Source organism: Setaria italica, chromosome IV (genome assembly GCF_000263155.2).
Source record: "Setaria italica strain Yugu1 chromosome IV, Setaria_italica_v2.0, whole genome shotgun sequence".
NCBI lineage: Eukaryota > Viridiplantae > Streptophyta > Magnoliopsida > Poales > Poaceae > Setaria > Setaria italica.
In genome coordinates this window covers 11,049,042-11,065,356 of record NC_028453.1, presented here as the reverse complement: position 1 = coordinate 11,065,356, position 16,315 = coordinate 11,049,042, and the positions used below count along the sequence as shown (strand labels likewise).

At 49.4% G+C, this 16,315-nt stretch overlaps 1 protein-coding gene and 1 long non-coding RNA gene across 2 annotated transcripts; both read left to right on the top strand.

Annotated features, from left to right (window-relative positions):
* The first annotated feature begins 1,516 nt into the window (after nt 1-1,516).
* Nucleotides 1,517-5,681, top strand: LOC101784026 (uncharacterized protein At1g66480). Its single transcript, XM_004965120.4, has 2 exons — nt 1,517-2,475; nt 5,102-5,681. The coding sequence occupies exons 1-2, from the start codon at nt 1,696-1,698 to the stop codon at nt 5,144-5,146; spliced, it is 825 nt and encodes a 274-aa protein (XP_004965177.1). The 5' UTR covers nt 1,517-1,695; the 3' UTR covers nt 5,147-5,681.
* Nucleotides 5,682-6,306: 625 nt separating this feature from the next.
* On the top strand, nt 6,307-9,364 carry LOC105914165. Its single transcript, XR_001163811.2, has 3 exons — nt 6,307-6,731; nt 8,533-8,571; nt 9,023-9,364. It is a non-coding gene; the product is annotated as an uncharacterized LOC105914165 (long non-coding RNA).
* The last annotated feature ends 6,951 nt before the right edge of the window (nt 9,365-16,315 follow it).

The following is a 16,315-nucleotide window of genomic DNA, read 5'->3' as shown; positions in this document are numbered from 1 at the left end:
CCACGCATTCTATTGACACCGTCGCGTCGTCACGCGCGCGGCTAGCTGCATCAAACGATCAACCCCGAGCGGCGCAGGCGCCCGGGCGTCCCGGCGTGATTAACCTTTGCCGCAGGGCGCTCCGCGCTCGTCCCTGCCGTGACAGGCGGAGAGAATGGACGAACTCTTCGGGAGACGGGACAGGCAACCATCTGGCGTCCGCCATGTGGCAGAACGGCCGGTACCTGCAAGTTTGGAACTTTGGACGTCACGTTCTGAAAGACCAGTGATGTTTGCGGGTTGGGGGTGGTTTGATCTTTAGTTCAGATTAAAATTTATATCACATTGAATATTCGGACGTTAATTAGGAGGATTAAATATAACCTAGTTATAAAACTAATTACATAGATGGAGGCTAATTCACGAGACGAATCTATTAAGCCTACTTAATCCATAATTAGCACATTTTACTATATCACCATATTGTCAAACCATGAACTAATTGGGTTTAATAGATTCGTCTCGCAAATTAGTCTCCATCCGTGCAATTGGTTTTATAATTTCCCCCTTAGTCTCATCGGAGGGGACGAAGCCACAGGAAAGAAAAAAAATACAATCTAAGAAGATCAAATTTTAATAGATAAATTATCGAGGTGGGTTCAAAATTTCATTATTTTTGTACCGTCAAATTTTGTGTGCACAGATTGTGTTCGTCCAGCATCGGATCGGCCTGACCCCCCACATTTTTAGTCCGCCTTGCGCCAGAGATTACGTCTACCACTTCTTAATCTTACCTCCTATGTTTTCCGAGCAGACTCCATGATAATTAAGTAATTAACTCTAGTCGCATCTCGCACATGGTTATCCACCCGCAATTTTACAGACCGCACTACACGGTCCTGCTAAACTTTATTGGTCGTCAAATTTTCATCAAGCGCCATTACCCCTACCGTGCCCAATGCCTTTCTCGCTTCCTCCACTAAGTACCACCCACCCTACCATGCATATATTGCCGGTTTGAAGAACCACATTTGGTGGATGTTTGCTAATAACTTTCTAATTACTTCTGTTGTACGTTAATTTACGTAAACACTACCGTGTTCGATTGGTTATCTACGGATGTATGTTTCGATTGGTTGTATGGTTGAATGCATACTGCTACATTAAGCCCACTAAGTGCGTACATGCCTAATGTGTTTAAATAACAACCATTACATTTGATTTGGTTTAATTTGGCGGTTCTGCCGCAACTACCGTGTTATCACACTACATGGTAAAAAATAAATCATGGCATGTTCACACACATGGATCGACGAAATTAGCAATTTTGGTCATATGTAATCTACTAGTTATGAGTTGTGGCCTGATAAATATTTCTTCGACCTCTTGCAAATAAAAGAAAATCAACTACGTTACAAAAGGATTTACTTACAAAAATACATCCCTCCTTGTCCTTGAGCCGAATACCACCATCACCTTTGACTCCAAAGCCCCTCCCTCCCTTTGCCTTTTCCCCTCCCCCTTTTAAATTCCTCCTCACGCCCTACGCGGCTACGCTCAAACACCACATACAACAAAGCGAGCCAAACCCAGCGCGAGCGCTCTTCGAGGGAAGAGGCGGAGGCCAAACCCAAGAGAAACACAAGCCGCGCGCGCCACCCACCCACCCGGAGCCAAGGGAAGAGCAGAAGCAGCAGCAGCAGCCGCGCGCCGGCAATGGGCAACAGCATCGGCGGCCGGCGCAAGGGCGCCAAGGTCATGCAGCTGGACGGCACGGCGTTCCGCGTCAAGCCGCCGGCGTTCGCGGGCACGGTGCTGCGCGACCACCCGGGGTTCCAGCTCCTCGAGTCCGAGGAGGTCAAGCTCCTGGGCGTCCGCGCCCGCCCGCTCGCGCACGACGCGCAGCTCCGCCCGGGCCGGCTCTACTTCCTCGTCGCGCTGCCCCGGCCGGCGGTCCCGCCGCGCCGCGCGTGGTCCGGCGCGCTCCACGTCGGCGCGCGGGAGCGACTCGAGTCGCTCATGCTCACGCGCCGGTCCACCTCCGACCTCTCCCTCCCAGCGTCCGCCGCCACGGCGCCGGCGTCGCCTCTCTCCACCGCCTCCGAGGGTGGGCCCGTCCGGCTCCGGATGCGCCTGCCCAAGGCGCAGGTCGAGAAGCTCATGGCCGAGAGCCGGGACGGCGCCGAAGCCGCCGCCAGGATCATGCAGCTGTGCGCGGCCAACGCCGGCAGCGGCGCCGCCACGCCGGAGAGGGGGATACTGCGGACGCCCGAGCGGAGCCCGCGGTTCGTGCCCACGCCGGACTGGGGCGTCGGCGCCGGCGCGTTCCCGCAGACGCCGGAGCGGAGCCCGAGGTTCGCGGCAACGCCAGACTGGGGGACCGGGTTCATGATGCCGGCGGGCGCGGGGACGGCGCCGAGGACGCCGGAGAGGTGGCCCGCGCTGCCCCGCATGCCGGAGTACGCGTCGCCGGACGTCAAGGCTAGCCGGAAAGAGGTAATGCACGGCACCGATCTCTCCCAGATTATTTACTATTGCAGAACGATTCCTAGCCTCCAACCTTCTCGCCGTCCTTGCTGTTTCAAGGTTGCAACAGGGAAAAAAAATCCCAAGTTAATTTCTAATACCAGCGTCACCTTTTGGAAATATCTTGATTAATTCTCTGCACGAAGCTGAAACTAGATCAACTGATTTTTCGCACATACCATCCTTGTGAGAAGCACGTGGTAAGTTGCTACTGGTTTTGACCAGCAACCCTCCTGGAGTATATATACGAACTGGCAGACTGCACCGAAATAACCGATTTTTATATTTAGAAATACTTTCAAATCTCTCTTTTTTTAAAAAAAATAGTTAAAACACAAAATGAGATCAATAGCTAAAGTTATATTAAAATTTTAGGGAACTCGAGAATAGCATTGTTTTTTATAGCATGCATGCATGAAGCAGAGTGCACAAAAACAGAGCACTGCAATAGTCGAAATCTATTTGGATTATTCGGTAGCAGTCAAATGGTACGTTTGTGTTTATCCTGTGCATTGCGTGAAAATTCTCCAACTGAGATGAAAGTGAGTGAGATCTGAGAGCAGCGATAGCTTTGTCTGAAACCGCATATCAACAAAAAAAAAAAGGGTCTGAAACCACTCGGATCCCTTACGTGTCCTCTCGGACACAGATCTGGAACTGAATGTTTTCAGGAGTGTGTCCAATACGCCAGGCTAACCTAAGCACCACTATTAAGCTTGGGACCCATTCCATGTCACCGCCCAGGCCTACAACTGGATGACAAAGGTTCCTGATCATGCTTACACAAGAAATGACTAACAATTTCCCCCAAGAAATCCAAAAGGAATCCAACACCATTGTAACTCCCGTTTTATGCTCAAACCCAAATGCAGTCTGCCTCACCTTTTGCTTACTAAATTAAGACTTTAAATAATCATCAGGTTAGCTAGCTAATCCCTATCCCGATCAATCAGATAAACTAAAACCCCAACTTCTTGTGCCAGTAGATAACATTAGATATAATTACTAGAATTCAGAAAAAGGGTCATTGTTGATGGGGTTAGCTTTCCAACCCTTTTCCATTGTGTTCTGGGCAATACACAAGCTGTATGCATCAAAGCATATCCCACGAGGGGAAGGAGGTGGTCAGTGGTCACCAATCACCACACTGGCAAAAGCTTCCCGGGGAAACCTCACGGAAAAAGGGAAAAAGGCGAGGCCGACGCCACCATGGATGTTGCCATCGTCGCGTGAAGGTAAAAAAAGGCGAGAGGCGGTGCCGAGCACTCGAGCAATGCCTGAAGAGACGAGTTGATGCCGTTCCTGGCACGCCATGGTTTTATGTGCTGTCAGGTCCGGCGCCGCCTTGTTGGTTGCGGGTGCGGCAGCAGGAGGCGGCTGGGGACGGGTATGATGCGAGAATTTTTCAAGATTTTGACTGGTCGAGTACTCGAGTGACTAAGCAAAATACAGTTGCTTGTCACTCTCGTACTTGGGTATATGTATCGGAAGTTGAATTCTCTGCTTTAGTTTCTCTCTGCGGGTTAGGAGTCGTAGTCGTAGACGTTGATTTAATTTGTTAGATAAAAGAGAAGTTACGTTAATCTGCAGAGGAATAAGACTTGGTCTTGCTGCTGAAAGTTCCAAACAAGTTTGTTTAGGTTATCGATGTGGTCAGCAGATATTTCACGGTTCAAGTAGCTGAAAATCTCGCTTAGGGTTTTCAGTAGCTTTTCTGCAGTCGTAAAAATTGCACTTCAGATGGTGAAACCCCAAACTAATTTCGCTAGTTAATTTGTCAGCTGCTTATCAGTTCAAGGTCAGGATGTTCTTTCAGTCTCATCGTTGCAGGAAGTCTAGAGATGATATAGAAGCATCTAAAAACGTATTGATTAAAGCGTCTCGAAGTGGCAAAGTCAGATTGATTGGCAGTCAATATGTGTTACGTACACAAAAATATTCATAAGTTCCTATTTCAATAGGAAAAAGAATTTGTGGAATTCTCCTGTGGTGGCAGCACAAAACACGCCGCGAGAGCCAGATCACCGCCTTCAATTGGAAACCAAACCAAATTGAGAACGCTTCCACGGATGACGGATCACAATACTACAAGTTGCTCATCTTGCACCCATCAGTTCATCCCCTGCTGATCTTTCCAGTCGCCGTCACTGATGCAGCATTGCGTTCATTCACCACAATCCTATCTGTTTCTTGGCAGCTAAAAAAGGTCAAATTGACAAGAACTCGTGCAATTAATCTGGCATAGTAAGCAGCACGGGTGGTCGACCGTCCCATGACCCTTTCTCATGATCTCATCGCAGTTAACCTTATCGCCATCGCCGGTCCTTTTTATATAATCTCTCCTCGTCTTTTTTCCATGTCAAGATAAAAGGACGTTTTGGAGACATTCATTCCCTTCCTCCGTCATTTTTGAAAACCGCATTATTGGGGTGTGGCTTCTGTCATGCGTTTTACTTTGCTTGTTTTCCCAGCATAATTTAAATTTCCGGCACATCATTATCCCCTAATACATGTGCAGATTGACAATCGATTTGAAATTAATTTCGTTGGTCGCTTTTGCTGACGGGTTTTTATCTGTGTGTGTGTGGTGTTTCAGAAGCGAACGCGGTTCGTGGCGCTGCCAGACGAGATAATCGCGTGACTTCGTCTTCCCCGATGAAACAAGATCGAGATCGGTGGTTGCTTGCGACATGGCAAGCACGCTGGCGAGACGAGGTCAGAGAGCCAGAAGATGTAGACTGATCCGCGCTCGGTCCCATGGTCGTTTTCCTTGGTTGCGGGCTAAAGATGATGATCGCCGGCTGCTGCGGGCGGTCCGCGGCGGCGGCTTCCTGCCTCGCTTCCGGCGACATGGACTGGGGTGTCTGTCATTTACTCAATTTCTTTTTCTCTTTTTTTCTCTCTCTTCCTTCTTCTCTTGCTGTGTGGTGTATGTATGTGCTGCATCTGTAAGGCTCTCTTGCCCGTCGTCTCTAGATGTAGGTAGCTGAAGAAGCTTAGAGTATAAAAAAGTAGTTCTACATGTATATGAAGTATGAAGTATGAACATACTTTTGTGGAGATGACAGTTATACCTATGTAGCCAACAGCTTGGGCGTGTCATCGTCCAGTTTATGATTCTGTTTGCGTAAATATTCCGTCAAAGAGGAACAAGGAATTGCATGCTTTGGTGGTTCGATTGCCTCGTGAACATTTTTTTTTTTGAACTACTTTGAGCAAGTTAGCACTTTGCGGTTATGCATAGGCTGATAGGCAACCGTTGTTTGTGCTACACTAGTCATAACGGTGAGCTGAAAGTGTGAACGCTGCATACCAGATGGATGAACTGATGATGATTCAGCGAGTACTACTTGTCCCTATCTTATGTTCTTATACTGTGTGTTTGGGAGTGTAAGCCCCATTGTGGCATACTGGCATTGTATGCTTTTTCTCTATTTTTATTTTGCCTTTTCTCTCTTCTAATAAAAACCATAGCAAATCTTTTGCAATCTGTTCGAAAAAATGATTTAGCGAATCCTGAGACAAAATTGGTCCCAACTACAAATTTCAGAAACTCTGTTCCGAACAGACTTTATCGTGGAAGTTACAAAGCCTCCAATGTTGGGCCCGTGGCCATGATCAGAAGAACACAGTGGACAGCCAGTTTCTTCGGCCTTTTTGGTCAGGCCGTGATGTAGTGTTGAGTACAGGTCCAGTCCAGCGGAACCGCCTCGGCCGTATCGCCTCCCAGTCCAACTCGTGGGCTGCAAACTCGCGCGAGATCTGGTGGGCTTTACATTCCGTTCTGCGCGGCCGACACGGGGAAATAGAAGGCCGCGCCGTTGCTTTCGTCGTCGGTTCGGGTTGGCTTCGCCTCGCCTCCTCCTCCCTCCTGCCGCCGCCCCGCCTGCGCTGCTGCTTGGTTGCCCGCCGCAAATCGCCACGCCACACGAGTCTGTGGCTGCTGCTTGGTTGGTGACGGAGGTTAGGCGGTGGCAGATTTTCCCTTCATGTTTTTTGCCGTGGTTGTGGCGCCCAGTTTCTGCGCCTCAATTGCGGCGGCGCCACAAATGAAGTGTGGCTGGCGGTGGCTGCGAAGCAAACTCGTCCAGGCTCCTCCACATCCGCCGCCAGCGGGCACCGCTGCAAGAAGATTTCCTGTGGGACCGTCGAGTCCGACGACATCGGGATCCAGGCGCGGCCTTTAGAAGCTGCGGTTCTTGAGGGCGATAGGAGATGCTGCTCAGGTATTGTCACCTTCCCCTTTCCCCTTGATTTTATCTGTCCCCATGTCCTATTTCCTGCGTTGGATTCCAAAGATCCATCTATATCACCATTGTCCTATTTCTTATTTCTTAGCTGTTGCCCATTTTCTTGTGATGTGGATCTGATTCTACGGCCATTGAGTGTGGCGGTGCTTGTGCAAGTAGGCAACTAGCTAACTCTTTTTTTCTGCATTGTATTGTACCTATCAAATATTATCAAATATGAGTGAATCAATGAGTATCGGTTGTCACCTCATGTATGGCCTGGCCTTACTTCATTCGGTTTCAAAATTCTGCTTGGCTACCTCTTTGATTCATGCTCTCAACTCAACACTAGCTATCTCTCTGCCTTTTCCTTTCCTTTTTCGGAGTGTACATACACTCCTAACTAGCTAGTGGAAACAAAAGGATGTCTCAAGTCATGGGATCAGTACAGTATGGAGTTCATACATCAATGCATAATCTTAGCTTTTACAAGAACTTGAATTTTTATGTTAGATTCTTGTAGAGTTTTTATGTTCTTTTGAAGAAATTGCTTAATTTCTAAACTGCAGGCTCATTAGTTAGGTTGGTAACAAAATCTGGAGGATAGAATTGATCATATGAACAGCTAGTATTTTAATCATCTAGCTCTGTTAATTGCCTGCAGATTTTGAGATTTGCTTATGGTTCGATGCTTAAAATTGTTAGTGAGCTCCTATCCTTTTGTCAAAAATATTCTCCAAAATGTAGATAGTTAGATTCTAAGTCATTAAAAGATCCATCAAGTCCCACTTAATTAAATCTGCTGTGACCTGTAATTGGAACACATCCAATTAAATTTCCTTTTTAGATTAAGGAAAAAATAGTTCTGACCTCCACTTTCAGGTTTGAAAGCTTGCAGCCAAAAGGTTACACCAAACTGCAGTGCTAAGACTGCTTACAACTCCAGACGAAACAGAAATCACCGGGGCACTTAACAGACTAAAACAAATGGACACCAAGATCTAGTCTTTGATTCTATTCCTGCAATTCTAGCCAAGATCGTTGAAGAGCTCCATGGCTGTGACCTCCATCCTTCGGCTACTCTCCATTAGCCTGTTCTTCGCTTCCTCTTTGGACAGTTGTGCCCAACACCTAATCCAATAAGTCCCCCTAAAGATGATCTGCAGATACAAGTTAGGATTTGTTCTTTTGAAAACTACATCATTCCTACATAACCAAATAGCCCAGCATAGCACTGATGCTTCAACTAAAATTTGAGATCTCAACTTAGATGGAAAACTTCTAATGCAAGAGCCAAACAAATTAGCTATGGAATGTGGCTGTTGAAAACCAAAGGAGATGTAAGCAATATTCCAAAAGAACCTAGCCACATGGTGTTCAAAGAAAAAAGATGCTGAATGGTTTCCTCTGAACTGCAGAAAACACATTTAGTGCATCCTTTCCATTTCCTTTTCACAAGATTGTCTTTAGTGAGAATGACTCCTTTTCTCAAGTACCACAAAAATATTTTGATTTTGAGTGGAAGCTTTAGCTTCCAGAATATACACTTAGAAGGGATTCCTTCCTGACTCATTAAGTCCTTATACATAGAGCTCACAGAAAAGGTATACGTTCCGAATAAAAGTGTCATTCTGTTCATCTAACTGTACGCTTAGAACTTTCCCTACCAAGTCTTGCCATAGTTTCAGTTTCTCTCCTACTATACAGCCACTGATTCTAGTGCGAGTGCAAATAGTCAGTAGCTAATGTGCAACATGTCATTTCATATTTTCTAATGATTGTTTTCTCTGAAAAACAGGAACTGATCTCAGGAGGTCTAGTCCCACTCAGCTCCAAGGTCTCCCCTCCCCTCCTGATTCTCCTGACTCCTGATTAGTAGTTTAGTTCAGTTGATATGGCTTTTGGTGCTACCGTGCTACAATGGAATTAGCAGTTTCGATTGCCATTTGCTAACTGTCAGGATGGTGTAGGTCCAGCACTTTGGTCTGTATAGGTCTGTGCAGACAACACAGTATCTGCTAGCTTTTTCTTGAGTACAGGAACTTCTTTCTGTTCACTTCTATGCCTTTGTCTTTACTATAATGGTTGCAAAATCTCTTAAATTTGACTGATTGCTTGTCTTATCTTTGTTTTTATTTTGGCTGCTTACTTGTCCTGTTAAATTAGTGATAATACTGGATCTTAGCCTGGAGATGTTGTTTGCTCGATGCTGTTGAGTTGCTTAGTGCCACAACTTATTCCATGTTGATGTATCCTGAATCCTGATGTTGTTTTTGGTTCTAATGCAGGTGATCGTTGGTGCTGTTGGTGGTGGCGGCGCTTCCTCAGGTGGGTGCTGAGGCTGAGGCCCCCAAGGAGGAGAAGGAAGGAAGTTAATTTTGATGTCCTGTCTGGCACGAGCCAGTGGCTTGTGAACCTGAAAATTTGTGCTCTTAAATTGTTACAAACGACCCCGTGTTCCCGGTTCATACGAGTATTTGGCTATGTTGTTTAGAATCAAATGTTATGCTGTGCTCTATAACTTTCACGGAAGGTTATGCTGGTTAATTCGTTGCATATTGCAAACATATATTCTAGAGATGTATCATTGTGCTTGTGTGGCAAGTTGAAGTGTCATTGTGGATGTGTAACGGCAGTTTTACTAAGCTCGGCAGCTTGCAGTGGTTTGGCTACTAGCTAGCTAATGTGTTCTTACTGGGTTGTAACCATATTTGTGGTGGTTTGAATTGGAGTGGGTTATATTTATTTCTCTTGTGAGAATGGGTTGGTGGGGTTGCAGTCAGGTTACAGCCCAATTAGCAAAAAGGAACACGCGCGAGCCATGTTTTCCACGCTTGGTCCTGCCGTCCTGCGACTGCGAGGATGAAAAAGCTGGGCAGCCATGAACAGGAGCTCTATCCAATTCCATTCCCTCACGTGGCGGCGGCGCTTTGCCTCGTCAATGCCGTCACCCATCCCGACCAGGGGACCAGCGCCAGCCAGCTCCACACCCCCACCCTGATCTGGCGGAATCTTCATGGAACTCAACCCGTGTACAGCCTCCGCGACGACTCGAGGCGGCCGTCCGATTGGCCGCCGGTACGTGTACGTCCGTGGACGGTGACTTGCGACGGCTCGCTTTACATGTAGGACCGGCGGGGAACCGGCCGGCCGGCGGCGTCGGAGGTTAGGCATGGCCGCATGGGCGCACGCTCAGCAAGTTGACCACTTAACCAATGCAATCAGTGGCGACGAAAAGGAGCCCCCATGTGTTAACTAACATACCGTACCTTTCGCGTCAGGACGGTGCTGCAAGAAGAGTGGAACGGTGGAGGTACGCGCGCCTAGCGAGCTCTCGGCTGGTGCTTGGATTAACTGGTCAAGGCTCGGCCCGATCGAGAACCTTAGGCCTCTTTATTTTTTTAACGAATCGGTATGATATTGTACCTATTTCATTGATAGAGAAGAGTACAACCAGCTAATCGAGAAGAAAGAAAAAATTATATACCGGAAAAAGAAGCTGCTAGGTTTTTCGCCCTTGCCATTGCCCATGTGGCAGCCTCTGCTTTAATTTTTGCCATCAGCGCGAAGGATGCTTGTCGTTTGAAGACTCTTGCGTTTCGTTCCCCCAAATTTCCCATATGACAAGAGTGTCAAGCTACGCATTGCACTCCGTGGGATGTTTGGCGTTGTTGTCATGTTGTTCCATCATTGTAAGGTGGAGTTATATTGGTGCCACATGTGTATTTCGTGTTGCACTGTTGCCACCAAGCTCCAGATTTTCCTTGTGTACCTGAATTGGGTCAGCAGATGTAGAGCAGATTCCCCTGTTTACTTGCATAGAGGGCAGACCGGACTGTGTGGCCATCCCCTTTTGCTAGTCGGTCTGAGGTCCAAACTCTGTTTTGGAGAATGAACCACGCGAAGAATTTGCATTTTGGCAGTGCCCAACTCTTCCATAGAATAGCAAGCTTCGGGTTCTTTGTGGTACCGATGAATTGGGCTCTGTAGGCCGTATTCGCCGGTGGGGGCAAGGACCCAACGTATTTGGTCATCCTAAAGCGGATTGAGTTCAACTTGGCATAGCATGTTCCACAGTGTCGCGAATTGGCCAAGGTGGGCAACAGTGGTGCCCCTGGAGATGTTGAGATCTCTGATCCAGTTGTTGTTTGTGAAGGCGTCGTCGAGCTTTCTTCTTTTGTTTCTGGAAATGGCGAACAGTAGAGGGGCGGTGTCCCTCAGCCGCCAGACCTGCACCCATCCTGAATGCCAGAAGCTCATTTTCCAACCGTTTCCAACTATGATGGAGGTGCAAGCCGCAAACAGTAGTTGGTCGGTGTTGTCACAGGGGATTTTAGTGCCCACCGAAGACTTTTCTGGTGACACCCACTCATGCCAAAGCCATCTTAGTCGTAGTGCTCTTGCAAATTTCTCCACCTTGAGGACCCTAACCCTCCATTTTCTTTTGGCAGGCAGCTGCGGATCCAGTTGAGTTTGCATTTTCTGTCCATCATGTTTTTGTCGCTAGCCCACAGGAAACATTTACAATTTTGTCAAGATCTTCCAAGACTTCTTTTGTAGCTTTAAGCACCATGAGCAGGTATACTAGCTGAGAAGATAATACCGACTTGGTGAGGCTGACTCTACCTACTTGCGTGAGGTTCCTTCCGTTCCACACGGAGAGCTTGCCTGCTACTTTGTCCATGAATGGTTGAAAGTCCATCTTGTGTAGCCATCTATCCGCAAGAGGAAGACCAAGATACCACAACGGGAAGCCGGTTCTTGCTATTGGAATGCCTACGAGGACGTTGTCAAGGTCGATGGAAGTGCAGCTGATGGGCGCGACACTCAATTTTTAGGTTCGTGCTTAGGCTTGATGCTTCCCCAAAGAGTCATAGTAGCCTCATCAAATTTGTCATATCGCTTTGAGTCAGCTTGATGAATATGGCCGCGTCCTCCGCGTACATTGACACACAAAATTGTGCTACCCATCCTCCAAGTTTACTTAGGAGGCCAAGTTCGGTCGCACGACTGAGCAGTTTATGTAGAGGTTTGATGGCGAGAATGAATAGCATTGGTGAGAGTGGGTCGCCTTGGCGTAGGCCACGCCCGTGTTGTATCGAGTCAGTGGTATACTATTGAGGAGCACCTTGGAGGAGGACATCTTGAGCATCGCGGTTATCCAATTCCTCCATCTTGGTAGGAAGCCTCTATGCTGCATCAGCGACAACAGATAATCCCGTACAGAGTCAAAAGCCTTGGAAATGTCGAGCTTCATGAGAAGGGCTGGGGAATTTGTTCTCTGAAATTTCCTCGCCATGTTTCTAACATATGAAAGTTGTCATGGATACTACGTCCTTTTATGAAGGTGCTTTGACATGGCGAGATGAGCTGTTGGAGCAGGGGTGCCAGTCGTAATGCTAGTATTTTGCATATGATCTTCGCGAAGGCGTGGATAAGGCTGATAGGCCTGTAATCCCTGATAGATTCTGCCCTATCTTTCTTGGGGATTAGTATGATGTTCGCAGAGTTTAGTAGATTTAAGTCGTTGCAGCGTAAGTTGTAGAAGGATTTGATAGCCGCAATCATGTCGCCTGATGGTGTCCTAACATTTGACGAAGAAGTGTCCAGTGAATCCATCAAGGCCTGGTGCTTTATCTCTTGGGAGTTGCGATATGGCCCGGACTATTTCTTCCTCAATGAAGGGGGTGTCTAGACCCGAGAGGTCAACACTGGGCTAAATTAAGGTGTCCCAGTTGAGATCCCTTGTTCTTTCTTGCGGCGCGCTCATAGAAGCTGTAAAGTGTTCAATGACAACATTGGTCTTGTCTTGATGTGAGACCACCCATCCTTGCACTTTTCGAAGGCGTTGGATGAAGTTTTTCCTTCGCCGTCCATTTGCCTTTAGGTGGAAGAATCTGGTGTTGGCATCACCTTCCTTGAGGTTTGTTATACGTGAGCACTGGCGCTTACGTGCATGCTCGATAACCGCCCATCCTAACAGACGCTTTTTAAGCTTTGAGCGAAGGAGGAATTCAGCCTCTGAAAGTTCTATAGTCTTGCACCATATCAAGTAATATAATAACTTCCTGAGCCATGTGGAACTTTAAGCGTGCATATGAGATGATCGTCCTACACCATGATCTTAGCGCCTTGGCTGTTGTGTGCAGCTTGTCTCCTAGCCTGTGGAACGGCTCAGTGTGTTGCGTTGGCTTATTCCATGCAGAGGCTACCACTTCTTGGAAACGAGGCAGAACCATCCAGAGGTTTTTAAATTTGAAAGGCAATGGTCGACGCGGCCCAGATTGTTCTGCAAGCAGTAGCGGGCAGTGGTTCAGGAGGCTCGTAGATAGGGCATGTAGGACGTGATCGCCGAAGGTGAGGTCCCAATTTTCGTTGCAGAAGAACCTATCTAGCAAGCACAGGGTTGGCCTTCGGCGCTCATTGCTCCACGTGAATTTTCTATTCTGTAGGTGAATCTCCTTCAACTTATAGTAGTTTAGCGCTGATCGAAAACATCGCATAAGCTATAGATTTAAGTTCCTATTGTTCTTGTCCCACGCCCGGTAGAAGAGGTTAAAGTCACCAGCAATGATCCATCTAGTGGTGTCGTCTGGCTTCAAGGAGCACAAATGTTGTAGGAAGGCTATTTTCTTGTTGCGCCGTGAAGGCCCATAAATCAAGGTGAGGAGGAACTGGGATGCGCAGCTTCACACAGTCACAGAGCTGTGATGGAATAGCTGCCTAAATTAACATCTTGCAGGTCGACGACGTCGTCATTCCATAAGATGAGAATTCCTCCTCTCGTTCCTGACGCTGGCTTGTAGGCATAGCTGTTGAGGCGGTATCCACCCAAAAAGAGGTCCAGAGGGGCGTCTATCGCTTGTAATTTAGTTTCTTGGAGACATGCAATGTGGCAGGTAGTTGTCTTAAGAGTCCTGCGCACCGTGAGGCATCGTGCCACTGCATTGAGGCCTCTCACGTTCCAACATAGAATGTCAAAATTGGCGATCATCATGGAAGTAACGTTTGGCCGCACTTGGAATTTTGTGTCCACTTTTGCCAGTGGGAGCGGGAGTGGGAAGAGGAGTGAAGATGCGTCGTCATCGGTGACATCGTTGGTGACGTTTTTGTCTTGCTCGAAGGTTGAATCCAGCTGGGCAGCATTGGTTTTGCTTATAGATTGCCCGAAGGTCGGTGCTAGTAGGGCTTAGATCAGGTCGCTTGTGTATTGCCCGAAGGTCGTAGCCAGCAGAGCGTGGCATGAAGTTCACGTAGTGCAGATACATAAGAGTAGATGTACTCTTAGGTCGGCTTGCATCATCTTGCCTCTGGGGACTCCAGCTCCTGCAGACTAATGTCCACAACAGCCTCACCTGTCTGATGGAGGATTGCTTCTATCACCGCGTTGGCGTCTTTGTCGTCCAGGCCGAACAAAGTTGTCATTGCCGCCACAATATGCTCCAGCAACGGCCCGGTGAAGGTGTTGGTGTAGTCCTGCAGAACCTACTCCGCTAGGGCAAACTCATTGTCATTGAGGCCTAGCTTGCTCCAGATGTTGAGCTGCGCCCGCTCAATGGCCGGCATTGCCGGATTCTTAGACAGACGGACGCTCCTTCTTAGCACCGTCATGTCGAAGGTGCGGTGTTGACGCGGGCGTTGCTGTGGCTTGGGCTTGTCGTGGAGGAACGCCGGCGTCAGGTTGGTGAAGAGATCATCCACCTGCGGATCGTTGGCCTGTGGCGTTTCATGCCCGACATCTAGCTTGTGTGCCTCCTCCTGCTGTGGCTCCTGGTCGGAGCCGAAGTCGGATCCGGCCACCGCTGCTGCAACCCCAAAAGCTAGGCTCAACCCAGATGCCTGTTGGGCTAGAGCTAGGTAGGGCCCATCAGCGGCCTGCTGTGCCGGCCGGTTGCCGTCACCTTCTGGAGCCAAGCAGGGCCCAGCAGGGCTCTAGTGCGTCGGCTGGTTGCCATCGCTGTTCCTCCGTGCTGGCGAGCTCCAACGCATCGAGTGCGCGCTCGACGTCGGCCACGGAGACCGGCAAGTCATCGTGTAGGCGCGTGAAGATTCGAGTTACCAACATTAGGCCATTGGCTTGCCTTGACCCCGCGAACCAGGCTCCACCCCCTCCAGGTCTGCATCGCAGTAGCATGGGGGAGGATTCCAGGCCAATCCTGTCAGCAAGGAAGTAGGCCTTGCTGATGTATTTACCAATGCTACAGAGCCAGCTCTCCATTGGTGTCGTGCGTTCCTATATGTCGTAGGGAGTGATGTGGACCAGTTCACCTATGATCGTGCCAATGCTGTTCTTGAGCGCTGTTGCTTGCACGCTGAAGAGGGTCTACAGCTGCGCCGACGTCTTGGTTAGGAGGTCCCCTGCTGTAGGCAGAGGGTGGAGCACGCTAAAGCAGCGGTGAACGTCCCTCCTGTCAGGCCGCTGGAAACCAGCGTCTGGGCCGCCCGCGTCCATCCTTCTACGGCCTCCATGGAAATCGGCATGCCGAGGTGATCTGGAGTGCTCGCGGCGGGCCAGGTCAGGCGCCCGACGCTCCTTGTACTTGCGTGTCCTACCGCCATGGCCCGGGTGGTCGTAGTCACCATCGTCCTCCTCTTGACACGACAGCCACGAGAAGCTGTCGTCCCTGCAGGTGCGACGGCCTTACCGGTTGCTGCCGTCGCGATGACGGTCATCGGCTTCGTGGTCCCGACCGCCTTTGGCCTCCCGCCTGTGGTCGCTGTCACGCATGTCATGGCTGCGCTGCCTAGGGCGTTTGTCCGATTCAGGCTCGGACGGTGGTAGCGGGAGCCTCGCCAGAAAGGCGGAGCGCCCTTCCACCAGCGCGCCGTCTACGATGCTGTAGCGCCATGCATACGGCCGCCTCATCGGGGTGAACTTCTCCGAGTTGTTGACTGCCCCTTGCAGGTCATAAGAGGCTGTCATGTAGTCTTCCAAGAGGTCAAGGTGGATGAAGACCTCGTACCTTATGCCTTGCTGCCATTTCTCCGGAGGTGAACGTAGAACAGTCACCAGCGAAGACTTGGCCGACGATTTGTGGGTGAAGACCAGCCACACCCGCTTGGGGATGTCGCTCGGGTTGGCAGACCAGGCATATAGGTCGATGTGGCGTGTGTCCGCCGGCTGGACGAGGTCGGTGTTGATGCACTGGAGAGCGCATTTGGAGCTGATGACGCGTTCGACGATATCCAGCGTTCAAGCATGGCCGAGGATGCCGTCGAGGTATAGGCGCACTCGGAAGAAGAGCCTGATCCCCAGCGTGTGACTCAGGTTGCGCCACTGCCACAGGTAGATGTCGATGCCATGGCCCTTGAAGCGGCCACGGTCTCTTGCCACTGCACACTACGCCATGTTCTGGAAGCGAACCAGAAATGGCTCATGCTGGTGAGCGGTGATGACGACATCGCCTCGCTGTAGGTGGAGCTTCTCCAGCAGCAGGTCTTTGATAGATGTCGCTAGCTCCTGCTCCCCGCGGTAGGTGCAGGGCCGAAGGCACCATCGAGCAGCCCTCCCAGTCGGGGACGTCACGCTCTAGGTCGAAGGAGTTGGGGATGAAAACTGTCTCCTCGTCCGGCCGCGTGTG

Coding starts and splice junctions, on each gene's coding strand:
- LOC101784026 (XM_004965120.4), top strand. CDS start 1,696: ATGGGCAACAGCATCGGCGGCCGGCGCAAGGGCGCCAAGGTCATGCAG. Junction 2,476..5,101: donor TCAAGGCTAGCCGGAAAGAG/GTAATGCACGGC, acceptor GTGGTGTTTCAG/AAGCGAACGCGGTTCGTGGC.